The 14,718-nt window shown below is 39.9% G+C and overlaps 1 protein-coding gene across 16 annotated transcripts in view; it reads right to left on the reverse strand.

Moving 5' to 3' along the window:
- PDE1C (phosphodiesterase 1C) overlaps nt 1–14,718 on the reverse strand; it is a 387,838-nt gene that overhangs the window by 35,062 nt on the left and 338,058 nt on the right. For all 16 annotated transcript variants that reach the window (XM_065052072.1, XM_065052071.1, XM_065052069.1 and 13 more), the window contains 4 exons: nt 13,434–13,554; nt 11,639–11,814; nt 6,513–6,809; nt 3,448–3,522 (listed from right to left, as the gene is read on the reverse strand). In XM_065052072.1, coding sequence (XP_064908144.1) covers nt 3,448–3,522; nt 6,513–6,809; nt 11,639–11,814; nt 13,434–13,554 — 669 coding nt within the window. The remainder of the gene's footprint in view (nt 1–3,447; nt 3,523–6,512; nt 6,810–11,638; nt 11,815–13,433; nt 13,555–14,718) is intronic.

Below are 14,718 nucleotides of genomic sequence, written 5' to 3' on the forward strand. Positions count from 1 at the left end.
CTCTCTGGGCAACCTGTGCCAGTGTTTCACCACCCTCAGAGCAAAAAATTGCTTCTTTATATCTAGTTTGAAATGGGGAAGAATAATATTCTCATTTGTTGTCAGTTTTGTGAGCAGAAAAAGCAGCTGCAAAAAATAAAGTTTGTGAATGTAGATAAAAACTATTTCCATGTGACTGCTTACAATTTTCCACTCAAAGTGTCGAAAAGCAATTATTTCACACGTGAAAATCAGATTTTCCAAATGGTTTAATAATGTTCTATCCCACAGGAAACATTTGATGAAATACTTGTGCTGATGATGTGTCTTACAGGACTGTGTCTTTATGTGGGAAATGGCAGCCCCATATCTCTTTTCTTGGAACCAAAAAAATGGGCAGTACTGAATAACAAGCAGTACCTCCCATAGAAAAAAAAAAAAAAGACAATAATATGAAGATTAGATTAATATGAGAAGGAAAACAGCCTACATTCAAGAGATGCCCACAGGATTTTAAAGCAGTTAAGACTGAAATCTAAGGCATGCTGCAGCTTACATAGGCATCCTCAAGCTAGCTTTAAAGCGGGTGGTTTTGGCTTTGGTATGGATTGACTCAATCGTATGAACTCTGGCTAGATGCTGGATGTTCCTCAGTGTCTCAGTGAGCCTGATCCATTTCTGGAGGTGTGCCCACTTAACTGTTTTTGTGTAGCTTCAAGGTAACTCTTAGCCAGAAGCTACATTTCACACCTGTGACTACAGTGTAGACATGCAGCTTCAATGTCTTCTCCTGTCCACATGGAATCGTTATTCTGTGTGTCCCTGACCACTTGGTTCCCTATGTAGCAGAAGGACAAATGTACTAGAAAAACAGGGTGTTTCAAGAAGATTGACCCAATCTGAAACTCTTACTACCTGAAACTGGGTCCACCTTTTTGAAACACACTGGTATGTGTGTATTCCCATCACAAGATATTACAATAACTTAATTTCTACATGCTCAAAAATCGACTTGGACACAGATCCTCTGAAGATTTATGCAACATATCCTCTGCAGCTTTCTTTTCCAGGTGCAGGATGCCTGTGCAGTAGGACAGTGCAGCAGACTGACCTCAGCTGGGTGCAAGGCTCAAGCTGATGCTAATGGGTGGTGGTGAGAAAGTTGAAGCCCTCATGGTAAATTTGCACAAATGGGAACCTGTTTAATGCAAACATACCTCAGCTATGTACTGAACAGAGGCTCTAAAACACGAGTACCCTTGACCCTGCCAAAAGCCCAGGGTGAGTTTCACCCAGCAGCAAACTACAAGTGGTGAGTGCATTATAGCTGTAACCTCAGTCTAACTCCCCCACTTAATCTTTTTTTTCCAGCATGTGAAAAAGCATATGTTCGGGTAAACATTTCAGTAGTCTGCAAACAGCTATGTATTATCCACAGATAATGTTCCTTTCTCCACATCCCTCAAATGGCTGGTGAGGAGATTTCCTCTGGATTGAGTAATGGACAGAACAGGTTGCACTGCATTTGTCACAGCAAGCGCCACTCTAGTGCTTTCCTTTCTAAGTTGCATCATTCACAAATTTTCTCCTGATTTCTATCAATGAGATTGTTAGCTATAATCTGTCTCTACAGCATCTGAATGAAAAACATTCAGACCACAAATTGTCCTTGCACGGTTACAGTTGTTTATTCACTGTAATCAACTAGTCCCATCGTATTGGTCTTTTCCCTTAGGGGACAAGCAGAACATTTTCTTACAGGAGAACAAGTAGACATTCAATAACTAACACCACACAAAGACTAGCAAGGAACAAAATTCACACCCGCAATCTTCAAGTCATCATGAAACATTAACTACTTGGTCCTCCTGTCCAACTTAATAGATGTCCCTAATCTTTCTAAGACCTTGAGAGTGCAGACCTTCAAATGTAACCTGGTCTTCAAAGTCAGGGACTCCTGGATCTACTCTTTTGGCTGGGCTGATGCTCCTGAATTCTCCTAAAGAAGTCCCAGTGCTTCTGTGTCTACCTGGTCCTGCCAGGGTTTCAGCCATCACCCACTGCAGTGGGGAGAGTAGCTGTTCTGCTCATTAGTTCTTCTGAGGCCTTGATAGTTACATATAGCACTGCACATGTACACAAATATCTGAAGAGTTGCGTGTTATTTGAGTATTTGTGCTTAATTTCTGCATGACCACAGGAAGAGTTGTGAATGCTACTTGTTCAAGACTGTTTTCCTGACAGACACTTAACTGTGTAAATAATATGACCTCTTAACAAAATAACTGAACTTTCCTAAACAATTGTTGCTAAGGGACCTCTTTAAAAAAAATACATATTTATGTGTCTAAAATTAATACACGCTTCCAGATTATTTTTTTTACTTTTTCAGTTGAGGTATTGCATTTTCGTCTTAGTTACCACTTTGCTAGAGCAATGGGAATTTTAAGTAATTTCTTAAAAGGAATCAATAAAAGAAAATATGGTATCACTCTAAACTGCAGTACTTACAATGTCTTACAATGTCTTTCTTGACCATCAAAATAAAGTACTGTATTATTTACATTTAGGAATAGCTGTGTTTCAGTGGATTTCATTGAGACACACACAAAAAAAATGCTAGCTCTACTATTTGTTTCTGTTTATTTTGCTACTTTAGCAATTGCTTTTGGAGCAAGGTGGGTTCAGATACAATCTCAGAGCCCTGTGGTACACAGCTGAGGAGGCACAGAAGAGTAAACATGCCACAGACCTTACAGCTGCTTTTCCACTTTCCTAAGGCTACTAAAATGTCTGTGGACCTCTCCACTAGGCTCAGACTCATTTGAAATTATTCTCAGATGCCCAAGAAACCATCCTACGGCTTGGGATTGCTTCAGTTCAACAAAGTTCCAGCAACATCTCTTTTCTATAGCATCTTTAATAGGACCTCTGTACTGCTGTGCTCATTCCTGTTTACTCTCCACACTTGTGGTTCGACAGCACTTGGCAAATTTCCCCTCAGACAATTCAGTCAAGAAAGCTTTGTGTTTGTACTGGCATAGCATAAAACGCGATCATGAAAAACAGGGACACATTGTGCAGGTTTTTACTTAGCTCTTTTTTTTGCACCTCCCATGCAGCCTGTCCTAACAGAGAGCAGAATATGGCCCAAAGTAATTCAAAGGATAGAACCTCACAAATCCGCATTTCCTATTAAGCAACTCCAATAATCCAGGATTTTTCTTGCATGCGCTGCACAAAAATTGATGGATAAGGCTTACCAACATAACAACTAAGTGGTACTAGGCATTATGTGAAAGGGATGATTTTCCCCTAGGAAATGTCTTTTTTTGAGTCTAATGACTGTTTCTGTTAAGTCTGTTTCTGGTTACCACACTTCTTTTTTAGAATAAACTGCAGATATTTAGGAAACAATAGATCGCATATAAAAATTGGTGACAAAATATAATAAAATGTTGTCCTTACCATCTGTTTGCTTTGATTCATTCCCCACACTAGACTGATCTTTTTTGTCCAACTTTTTTTCTTCCTTTAATTCACCTAGAAAGGAGCAGTAAGAAATACTATAAGCAGACTGCACTTTTTTAATGCTTGTAACTCAATCAATTTGCAACATCCAAAGGAGATGTTCCTAAGGAGAAAAGGTCTGAATGCACAATGAACTGGACTAACACATTTTCATAGAATAAATCACGAGAAAAAATTTCTCCAACCCCTACAGAAAATCAAGCTTTGCAATCTACTTTAAAATCTATTCTAATTGTTAACACCTTTTTAAATGCACATGCAAACTCATACTCCCTCTGGTTGTATGCAGGCCATCAAAAAACTGAGCACAACCATCATTTCAAAATCAGGACTCTGAAACATGCATGCTTTTAAAGGACTGAGACCCTGCAATACTTCATAAGTCTCTGCATTAAAGAACCACCTTAGATACATCCAAAAGTACTATACAATTTTGTCTTACTTCCTCTTACCAGTGTCCTTTATCCACAGATTCATTTGTGTTGGTGCTTTGATGACATTATCAGGGAACAAAGAATTATCCTAGCATTGATCACTGGCTTTAGAATCTCTGTAGCACACCAGAACAGCAAGGCCTTTGGCAGAGCGCTGGTTGACGCAGAATGAAAATGGCAACTTGAGCCGGGGTGTATTTTATGAGGCCAGGAAGGTTAACCAAAGTCACCCTCATTTTCTGTCATCTATTAGTCACACAGCAGAGCACATCAAACCTTCCCAGATCATCCCTTCATTGAATGAGAATGCCAAATGCAAGATCAAATACAAAATAACTTAAAGGGACAGCTCTAGTGGAAGAGGGGTTTTTCAAGTGTGGTGTCTAAGCAGTGGCAAAGAAGGTGTCTGTCCTTCCTGCAGATGTCCAGAAAAGCAACAGCAGGCTGCCCAGACAGGAGCAGGCAGCTTGTCCTTTCCCCCTTGAGGAGTAGCAGCAAACTTGTGACCCACACCTCAACACAAGAAGCTGCAAAAGCCTCATTTCAGAGTTTTGTAAATGTGAGGTATGTTGCACAGCTGCATTTAAGTGACACTTATTCCATTTCTGTTACTATTTTTGTTACTATAACTACTTCCCAGCCTTTGGATCAAGATTATAGGTATTACTTCTTAAAGTGGATATCATCTGCTTTCAAAATAGTCATGGCCAGTGGATATTTATTTTTGGAACCATTTGAAAAAAGATAAATTGTAGAGAAGCAAGGTCTCCTTCTTCCACACTGTGCCCTAGCCATGGCAATATTTGTTATTCTTGGGTGACAGAGGATCGATCTCTCCAATTAAGCTTCATCATAGTATAAAAGAGGAATGGCTTTAAAATCTTAAAATATTTAACAAAATGGAAAAAATATGTCCTCTTCAGTTCTTATTCAGAGCCAAAACTTGTCATGTTTTTCTTCCTAAGCTCACTGTGTGGGTGAGAGAAAAATGAAAGCAAGATGATACAGGACAAGCGGTGACTTCCTCAGCTGGAGCTGCCACTGACCTGGACTCCTCAAACAGAGGTATGAGCAGCTACAAGCAGGGACAAGCCATCTGCTTGATGAAGGTGGCCTCTAACAGGACACTGTCTTCAGGAAATGAAATTAAAATGTATATAGCAAAGCATAAAAGTCTTCTAACATTTCATCCACCATGAGACAGCTGATGGTATTGATGAGCTAATAATGCTTTATTTGATCATTGCATAAAGAAGTTGCTTGACCCTAAGTGTGTGCAGGAAAAGGTCATGAACATCCACACATACATTATTCCACAGCTGGATGTCTCTGAGAAAGCACACGGGCAGTGAGTGACTGAGAGAGACTTTAAACTCAGCTGACAACGCAATTTCTGAAATTCCACTGAATATAACTTATTATGTATAGGGGACTTTTGAGTATTGTAATATCTACCCTGCCATATTGCCAGCAGCAGAGCAGAATCATGATCATAATGATCTTTTTGAAAGAGATTACAAAGGCAGAGCAATAATAAGCAAATACTTTACAATGAGATATTAACATATAGGCGTAAAGAAAGCTGTGGTGAACCCAGACATATAAATGTTAAGATTTCATCAGTCTCCAAAGACTCTGCAGTGATTGTATCTCATAAAGGCCTTTTCCCATAAATTAAGGAGCAGAATTTCTGCTCCCGAGGAAGACACTAATTTTCAGAAATCATTATAATACATTTCAAAGCATTTCTGACATGTTCAGCAGAGCAATATTGCAGAAAAAGGTTCTGTCAAAATCACTAGAGTACACTTAAACCCTGTATTGTTAGAAGTACATAAAACAAAAGATTTCAGAAAAGTCTGCTGCAGCCTAACTGGGATTCCATATGTTCCCATCCTTTTTGTATCCTTGTGGGGCCCATTCCTATTCACCCACGTAACGTTATCTGAAGACAAATCCCACATGTAACAGAGCATGACAGCTTGGATGCCCATAGTCCTTCCAATCTAAAAAAAAAAACATTAATGATGAAGGGATCACTGGGAACAGCCAGCAGCCAAGTGAAAGACATGAGAATCATATCAGGAATTTTTTAAACAGAATTTCTGCCTCTGCTGTCATCGAGACTCACTGCATGAGCCTGGGACTTTCAAAGCCTGTGTGCTCACTCTGGTTTTGCGAAGAGGATGCTTCCAAGTCTGAGTTTTTTGCTAGTTTTGGACTGGCTGATACTAGCCAAGTTTTTGACAAGTCATATATGGCTGTACTGCCATTTTTTGATTATTCTTCAGGGAGCAGGACCTGGGGGGCAAAGTACAGTGAAATGGCCAAGAGACAACTGATCTGTTCTCATGGGTCTCATATATTTTTTTTTAATGTTTAATGCAATTTTCAAACATCTTCCACCTTTTTGGGGAGTTAATTTACAGTTTCTGATTCGCATATGCAGGTGTCTATGACAACGTCCATGAAGAGGCTCTGGGTCCAGGACATGAGGTTCCCCCAACACTTTGCTGAGATACTCATTTTAGGGCTGAATTTACATTTCAATGGAAGAAGCGAACTCACCATTCTGCACATGTTGTTTCTCTTCCACTGGGTGATGAGAGTCCATTCCCGTATCTGTCCTAGCTGCGTTTTTCCCTTGAGAGGTTTCGTGTTTGTTCACCCCGGTTTGTCGAGTCCCATTTATATGATTCTTATTAGAATCTGCACTTTTATTTTCCACAGAATTTGGTTCTTTGTGGTTCTCTGTCTTTGCTGCTGTGGCATCTTCAGCTGGCTTCTTCTCATCTTTTTCATCTGTTTTCTTTTCATCTGTTCCCTGATGAGCATTTTCCTCTGCTTCTTTCTTAGCTTTTTCTTCTGCACCCTCAGCAAAGAGTGAAGCAAAACAAGGAAAGAAATCATGATTATCAGTCCGTTTGACATGAATTATATAACTCACATATCTAAATCTATTTCAGCTTTTTACATGCACACAACTTTACTTAAATAAATGTAGGAATTGACTTGCTAAGGGAAAAGGAGCACAGGAGAACATTTTAGAAAGTATTCTGAAAAACACACCCCATGTTGGCCTAAATGTATATTATGTGTATGTCGTTTTTTACCATGTAAGTTTCACATTTGAAAATGAGGTTCCTCAAAATTCTTAAAAGATAAATTTAAAAGAGATATTAGCTATTGAAGGCTCCAGGATTGCCAAAGTTACTTTCATTTTCAACACTCAACAAGCAGTCATTCAGTTTATCTTATACCGTACCATGTAACTCTAGGCACATAAAAAGTTTTGGTTCTTTGACATCTACTATTTTTCCCTCTTGTTCCAGGTTACTTCCAACGCCAGCTTCCTAATCTCTTCCCTTCCACATACCGTTATCTTTTCTTTCTGGCTCTGTCCTTTCTTGCAAGACTAATATATTGCTATTAGTACTTGTTTCATCCCAAAAAGTCTTAGAGTCAATCGCAAGTACGCAAAGGTATAATTTCAAGAGTGCTGAATAACAGTGGGATCTCAAAACACTGTCAATTTAGGAAAAAAAAAAAAAAAAAATCACAGAAAAGCCGACTTCCCCCACTCAAGATACTGCTCTACTTCTTATCCAAACCTTAGGTCCTGATGCAACACATGCTTACAACACAGGTTGCAAATTACTTCGGCTCCAGCTGTTGAGACCATGACATTTCTAGCCCAGGTCGGGTACAGCACAGCCCCACAGACTCAGCTGCAAAGGCTGTGAGTGGCTTCCCGTGTCACCCTGGAAAGCAAGACACAACCACAGTCCCTCAGCACAGCCCTGGAGCTCGTAAACACAGTTGGGTGTGCACAGAGTCTGGGCAAAGAGTCCATAATTTCTTCCTCCTTTTCCATGCTCAAGAAATAACTAATCTGAAAAGCAGCTGAGTAGCTTAGCACACTCTCAATTTGGAACCTGTGAGTTTATGCAGCTTCAGAGAATATCTACATCCACACTGAGTCTGAGCATTCAGATGTGACCACCCTATGCCTATATTCAAGGTTTCTGTGTCAGCAATATCCCAGCCCACTCATTACCCCATCACGGCTGAACAACTGCACTTTAGTTGTGGTAGGAATCACAGATGTATGTTCTGTTTTCTGATAGATTGTGTAAGCTGACGAGCAGACCCTACAAAACAATTAATAAAGTCTATCCCAGTCCTATGGAAGTATTCTTGACATCTATAGAGATGTTTTGTTCCTTACAGGAGCAAAGTCTTGGCCAGTGAGTAAAAATTATAAAATAATTTCTAAGTGTCTTGTCGCATACTTCTTATGAATGAATCAGAGCCAATTTTGAGAAAAATGTACCAATGAGATACAAGAGAGAAAGGGGGAAAGTTGTCTTTATAAGAAATGCCAATCTGTATTTCCTTGCCAGCAGCTAACTAAAGTTAATTAATTTTTAAATTAATGAATTATGGCTCACATGAAAATATAATTAAATTAGATATGAGCTTCCCTCACTTTATTAATCATTCCTGAAATCTATGGTCACTTCCAAAGATAGCTCAGCTATGCATGTTGATATTTTCCCTGAAGTCTCATGGAGTACAGAAGAATTTCTCTCATTTGGGGATCTGAAAAAAAAATGCTGCAGTTTGCACCTGAACCACAGGGGAGAAATTCAGCTCAGTAGACTGGGGCTTGCTACAGCACCATTGGACCAGTGCCTCTTGTCAAAATTACTGACAAAAATACTTTATCTAAGTGGTGCTCCGCACATCAGGGTGTTTGTTTATTCAGTTTTTTAATTTTCAGCTATTTAATGATGATTTTTAAGCGAAAGGAGAGCAGCAGAAAATCCACTTACTTCGCCCACACACTCCAAGAAATTTTCTATAAATACCACATGGAGGATAAAAACAGCTCACTGATGCTTCTAGGGACAATGCCATTACCAAAGGGAATACAGTATTCTACAAATAATTTCATAATCATAATAGTAGTAGTAACAATAATAAATAAACGGGTTTCCTTCCCTTTTGATCCCCAGTTGCTATTTGTTCTCAATGAACAGTTTAACGCTTTATCTGTCTTCTCTTAATAATTCTCATGTTTATTGGTAGCGCATCGTGATGCATTGCAAGACACCAGTTTGATGGGGGTCAGCAATTTAAACTCCTGCTGTGCGGCAGGCCCTGCTGCATATGGCAAAGACAGGCATGGCAGATGGAGGGGCTACAGGGACTTGCTGCAAGTCAGGAGCAAGACAGCAGCTGAGCAAAGGTTTTCATGCAGGGGCTCTTCAGTCCAAGTCCTTAGTCCCCAGCCCATACAAGGGTATGGTGAACCATACATTTGTATAAAACTTTCAGGATAAAAAAATACGCATGCTTGTATTTCTAAATGCACCCAGAAACGCAAATTATTTGATAAGTCAAAGAATTTAGATGAGCAGAAGCTGAGATTGCTTTCTGAATCTTTGACCCACAAAGCAGGGCACTGATCAAAGTTATTGGCAATGAAATCTGGCAAAATCATAAGGTAAATGAACAATTCTGGGCTAAAGATTGTCAGAAAGGTAAAGATAAAATGACCTACTCAAGGGCTCCCATGTCTAACAATGCAGACTGGTAAGCTCTCGCTTTCAAGTGATCAACTAATTCTGCCACAGACTACCCTCAGGACCTGCTAGAAGGATATTTGTATGAGGCAATCAAAAGTAAAACATCTTCCTCTCCAGCTAAAGTATTAATAAAAAAAACAGTTATCCTCGGGATGCTCTGTAAAGAATGGATAAGAAATACTGCATCAATATATATTACCAGTAGCAGCATTAGTTAAGCAATGTCTGCACATCCGGTTAAATCACAACTTGACATTTACATGTGCACATTTAGGAAAAAGTCTTTATGCAAAGCAGTCACTGCAAGTGGGTACAAAGCCTACTCTATACTTCTGTGTGATAGATTTTATTTCCCTACAGGTCTCTCTTGCATATAGGATTTTTACCTAGTAGATCCTTAGTAGACAAGCAAATATGTATAGTACACATTGAAATGAAATCCTGAAAACTAGTTTACTGTATTGGCTTCATTCACTCAACACTCCTGTACTGTGGGACACTGAACATGTTAAATGCTTTGCCCATTTGGTTAGCTTTAATATGTTTGGTCCACAAAGAACCATGAAATAGTAAATACCAATTTAAAAAAAAAAAAAAAAAAAGGCTAAAAAAATGCCCTTGGCAAATAAGCAGATATTGAATTATGGTTTTGTTTTCATTTTCATTGAATGCCTAGAAAGTATTTTCCTGAATGGCAAGTTTTAATTACAAAGGAAAATTTAAATTGAATAATAATAGGTGCTTTCCTGCACCTTTAGAGCGGCCTTTCAGTTGGAGAGGAACAATCTGCTCTGGCAAACAGGAGAACTACACCAAATCTTCCATCAGCCCTGAAGCCAAGGCCAAATAATACATTAAAATCAAACTCTTTCCATTTACATGAAACACAAAATCTCCATTAAATAAGGCTTTGAGTAACAAGCATTCAGCCCGAAGAAGAGATAGTATCACAAACAGTTTCACAAAATTTAAAAAAAAAAAAAAAAAAATCAGTGATACATTCCTCCATTTTTTGTTTCAAAGCTGGTCTAAATCATCCAACCTCTCAGGGAGACCTTGGGCAATCATCCAGCCCCTGTAGGCCAGGGGCAGTTATATCCAAGTTGTTCTCAACAAATGGCTCCCATTAGTTCCGAAAGATCTCCAACAACAGAGATTTGCCAATGCCTAACTTATTATCAGTTCATAATCACCTGCCAGGCTTTTTTTTCCTCTTAACAGCACAGAGTATTTGAATAAAAAAATATTGTTTCTTTATTTTGCAGCTGTAGTAGTCTTCAGAAAACTGCTTTCAGCTGTAAACAACTGTTATCATCATTTGCATAGCTGTATTCTGTATTTTCTGCAACTGGTCCATATGTTTTCTTAACTGCAGTGGCCAAAACTGGGCACAGAACTGCTGTAGGGGCCTGGTTACTGCTGGAAAGACACAAAGAATGCCAGAGGGGTCATAGAAGCAAAGTCTGGTTGGGTTTTGTTTGTCTGAGTTTGTTTGGTTTGGGTTTTTGTTTGTTTGTTTTTGGGGTTGTTTGTTTTGTTTTGTTTTGTCTTGTCTTTTCAATAGCATGACAATACTGAACGCTGGTGAACTTGCAACCAACACGGCCTTCAGATTCTTCTGAAATATTTGCAGTCCCTCACAGACTGATGACATCATGAGCATTTGCAGCACAGTTCCCAATTCATTATCCAAGTTACCACTAGAAATACGAAAACAGCTGTAAATCCAGAATATCCTGTCCTTCTTCCCTGAACTATCATCCATACCTCTTTCAATCTTAACAGTGAACAACTGATAACCTATCTCTACAAATGCTACCACAACTATTTTTGCACCCACCCTGAGTCTGACTCACAACTTCAGGGGACATCCCTTACGGTTTTGTTTTTCCTCCCATTGTCCACATCCTCTTCATTATGTACACTTATACCACATTAGAATAGCATAAGGCACAGATGAGTCACAACTCAGTGTAGGTTGTTGACCTTGAAAAGCAGATTCTTTCAAACTAACAGTCCTTATTTGGAGAAGAATTTGATTGAAGAAGAGCTTGAAGAAGTCAAAAGAATTTTTATTCTTTCACTGAGAAACCTTGGTGTTACCTTTGGTGGCTTGTGCTTTCCATTTCTCCCGGTTCTGCTGCACCACCTCAGTCCAGGTGGCTTTAAAACATTTGAAGTCCACAGTGAGTATGGAGCAATTGAGTGAGGCACTTCCTTCGGACCCAGTGCTCTTGACACTTGATCTTTTAACTTCAGAGGGACTAATGCTATTCAGACTGGGGCACAAGATCACAAAACACAGAAAAAATCAGCACGCCATACACCCAAATGAAGTTAAGAAGAAATAATGACTGTAAGTCCAGATGACATAACAGAGTCAACCAGAAAAAAAAACCAAACAAAAACTAAGCTTGAATCCCTCAACCTACCTTCCCACCCAGGGCAACCAATGTTAAAGCAAACTGCACAACCTGAGACAGTATTAGAAATAAAAGGCAGATTTTCCTGCTTATTTTTTTGTATCCATAGTCTCTAAGAAACAGAATCACCCAAAGTGTTGCCATAACCTTTGTTGCACATCTTCACACCCTAAATATTCATTGGGAAGCCAAACAATTGTACAAATCAAATATGACAAAGGAGCACCCTCCTAAAATTCACCAGTGGGAGCCATTAGGCATAGGACAGGACTCCAACTTCTGTTCAGGGCATGGTGACCACAACTGAGGCTGAAATCAGGCATTCAGATACAGACTCTACAGTTATCTTTCAAGGATGAACACTTCATTGTGCACATTTTAATAAAGGCGGCAAGAAAACTGAAGTAGAAAGATAACAGCCCGAGTAAAGAAGTCCCCTGGGAGAGAGAATCCTGACTTGGTAACCCTGTTCTAGGACATGGCACACATGCACATGGCATTTGAATCCCAAGACACGCCCTGTCCATGAAACTACTAAGAGCAGTTTCTCTGCAACAGCAGAGCAGGTTGAATGTGCCAAGACTCCTTACAGCCCAACTCCAGGTACTTCACATCTTTGCGTAACCCTAAATATTGTCACTAAAGTCTGCTTATACTTTCCAGTACTCTTCTGTATCATATTTCAAACCTATTTATGCTTCTAGACATGAGGAAATGAGTGCCTCCCAATGACTCTCTCTACATTCTCTTTGATATTAGCCACTAAGAGAGCACTAAAGTTCACCTGATTGCATGGCTACAACCATTTGTGCCTTTGGAGGCACAGCTCAGGTTCATGCCAGCCTCCCTCATTGCCTCTTCCCCCTAGACTGGAGTTTCCCTGCAACAAAGTCACGTCACAAGGTGAGCTGCAGTGTCAGCAATGTGGACATAGAAGCATAGAATCATTTTGGTTGGAAAAGACCATTAAGATCATCAAGCCAAACCATAACCTAAATCTAGCACTAAACCATGTCCTTAAGAGCCTCATCTACATGCATTTTAAACATCTCCATGGATGGTGACTCCACCACTTCCCTGGGAAGCCTGTTCCACTGCTTCACAGCCCTTTCTATGAAGAAATTTTTCATAATATCCAATCTGAACATTCCCTGCCGCAACTTGAGGCCATTTCCTCTTGTCCTACCACTTGCTACTGGTGAGAAGGGACCAACACTCTCCATGCTACAACCTCCTTTCAGGTAGCTGTAGACAGCAACAAAGTCTCCTCTCAGCCTCCTTTTCTCCAGGCTAAACAACCCCAGCTCCCTCCGCCTCTCATCATAAGGCTTGTGCTCCAGGTCCCTCACCAGCCCTGTCACTGTCTATGTGGCTTTAAGCCCCATGGAAGACATACACTGTTGCAGGAAAACTGGGGGAGTTGGGAGCAATGGCAGCACATGCAGAGCGAAGGAGAAGGGCACATGGTTATTCACCTGGAACGTCTGAACCCAGACATGCCAGAGCGGGAAGCTTCATCGATGAGTGGAGTCACAATCTTCTCCGTCATGTCAGTCAGTACAGTAAAAGTGGGTTCCACGATGAAATCAATGAAACCTGAGCATAAACACAAGCAGAGTCAAGTAGGCAAGAGGAGGATTTATGTGGAGTCACTGCTTCAGTGACTGCAGAAAACCATACTGTAAAAGACAGAATAGAAAAATTATACCTTAAAAGAGGAATAGGCAAATACTAGAAAAGGAAAACAGAGTTATACATTAATCCCTGACCCAAGAGTCTGGATACAGCATACAACAAAAGGTACCTCTTAAACACTGGAAAGAAACTGTGGCAAATCAGAACATAAACAGATGCACCAGAACTTGTTTTATATGAGCAGAGTGATATTTAAGCCAAATTCCCAGCAGATTTGGATAAAACCCAATTTCAAATATGAACTCCCTAAAAGCAGAAAATTAACGTAACAGTAATAACACTGGTAAGCTTTGCTGGTGTGGAGTTACATGCAAACTGCCTTTACTACGTATCAGTGGATTGCTGTGAATATTCTCTCCTCGATGCTTAGCCAGCCTGTTCTTGTTGATAATAAAACAGATTTAGATGCTTTTCCCCACATTTTTTAATATAAGGAGAGGAAAAATATGAAGGGCCAAATAATTTCTGCTTCAGTAGTTTGGCAGAGATGAATATGGCTCTGATCTGAATGTTGGGAAGGGCAGACTGAACGGCCCTGTGGGCATAAGCTCATGAGACGAATGAAAATTCAAGTTGCATGGAAAATATGTGAGAATGAGGAGCTTACAGTTCCTTACACCTTCCCCTAAATTCGCACCTGGGGCAAGGGCTATTTCATATGTTCAAATTTCTGAGTGCTGCAGGGAGTCAAGAAAAGAATGATGTCCTTAATGCCTCCTAAGGCACAGCTGGATTCAGGTCTTTCCCTACTGTTAGAATTTTTAAAGATTTGTTAATCATCAACTATTAATTATACATTCATAATACAGGGTGTTTCAAAAAGATGGACCCAGGTCACAAGACATTCTGCTTTGAAATTAGGTCTACCTTTTTGAAACATCCTGTATTATCATTTCTCTGACTGGGTTGTGATATGTTTCTATGACAAACTCTGGTGATTCTAGGTGATAACAGAAGGATAAAAGGATAAGAGACCACATGGGCCAGGCACCTGAATTCACAGATGCTTTGATCCACGTTTTGAGTGCAAAGCAGCTGAGCATCCTTCTAGTTCCAGTTCCCTCC

The sequence above is a fragment of the Columba livia genome, chromosome 2 (genome assembly GCF_036013475.1).
Source record: "Columba livia isolate bColLiv1 breed racing homer chromosome 2, bColLiv1.pat.W.v2, whole genome shotgun sequence".
In the NCBI taxonomy this organism is placed as follows: domain Eukaryota; kingdom Metazoa; phylum Chordata; class Aves; order Columbiformes; family Columbidae; genus Columba; species Columba livia.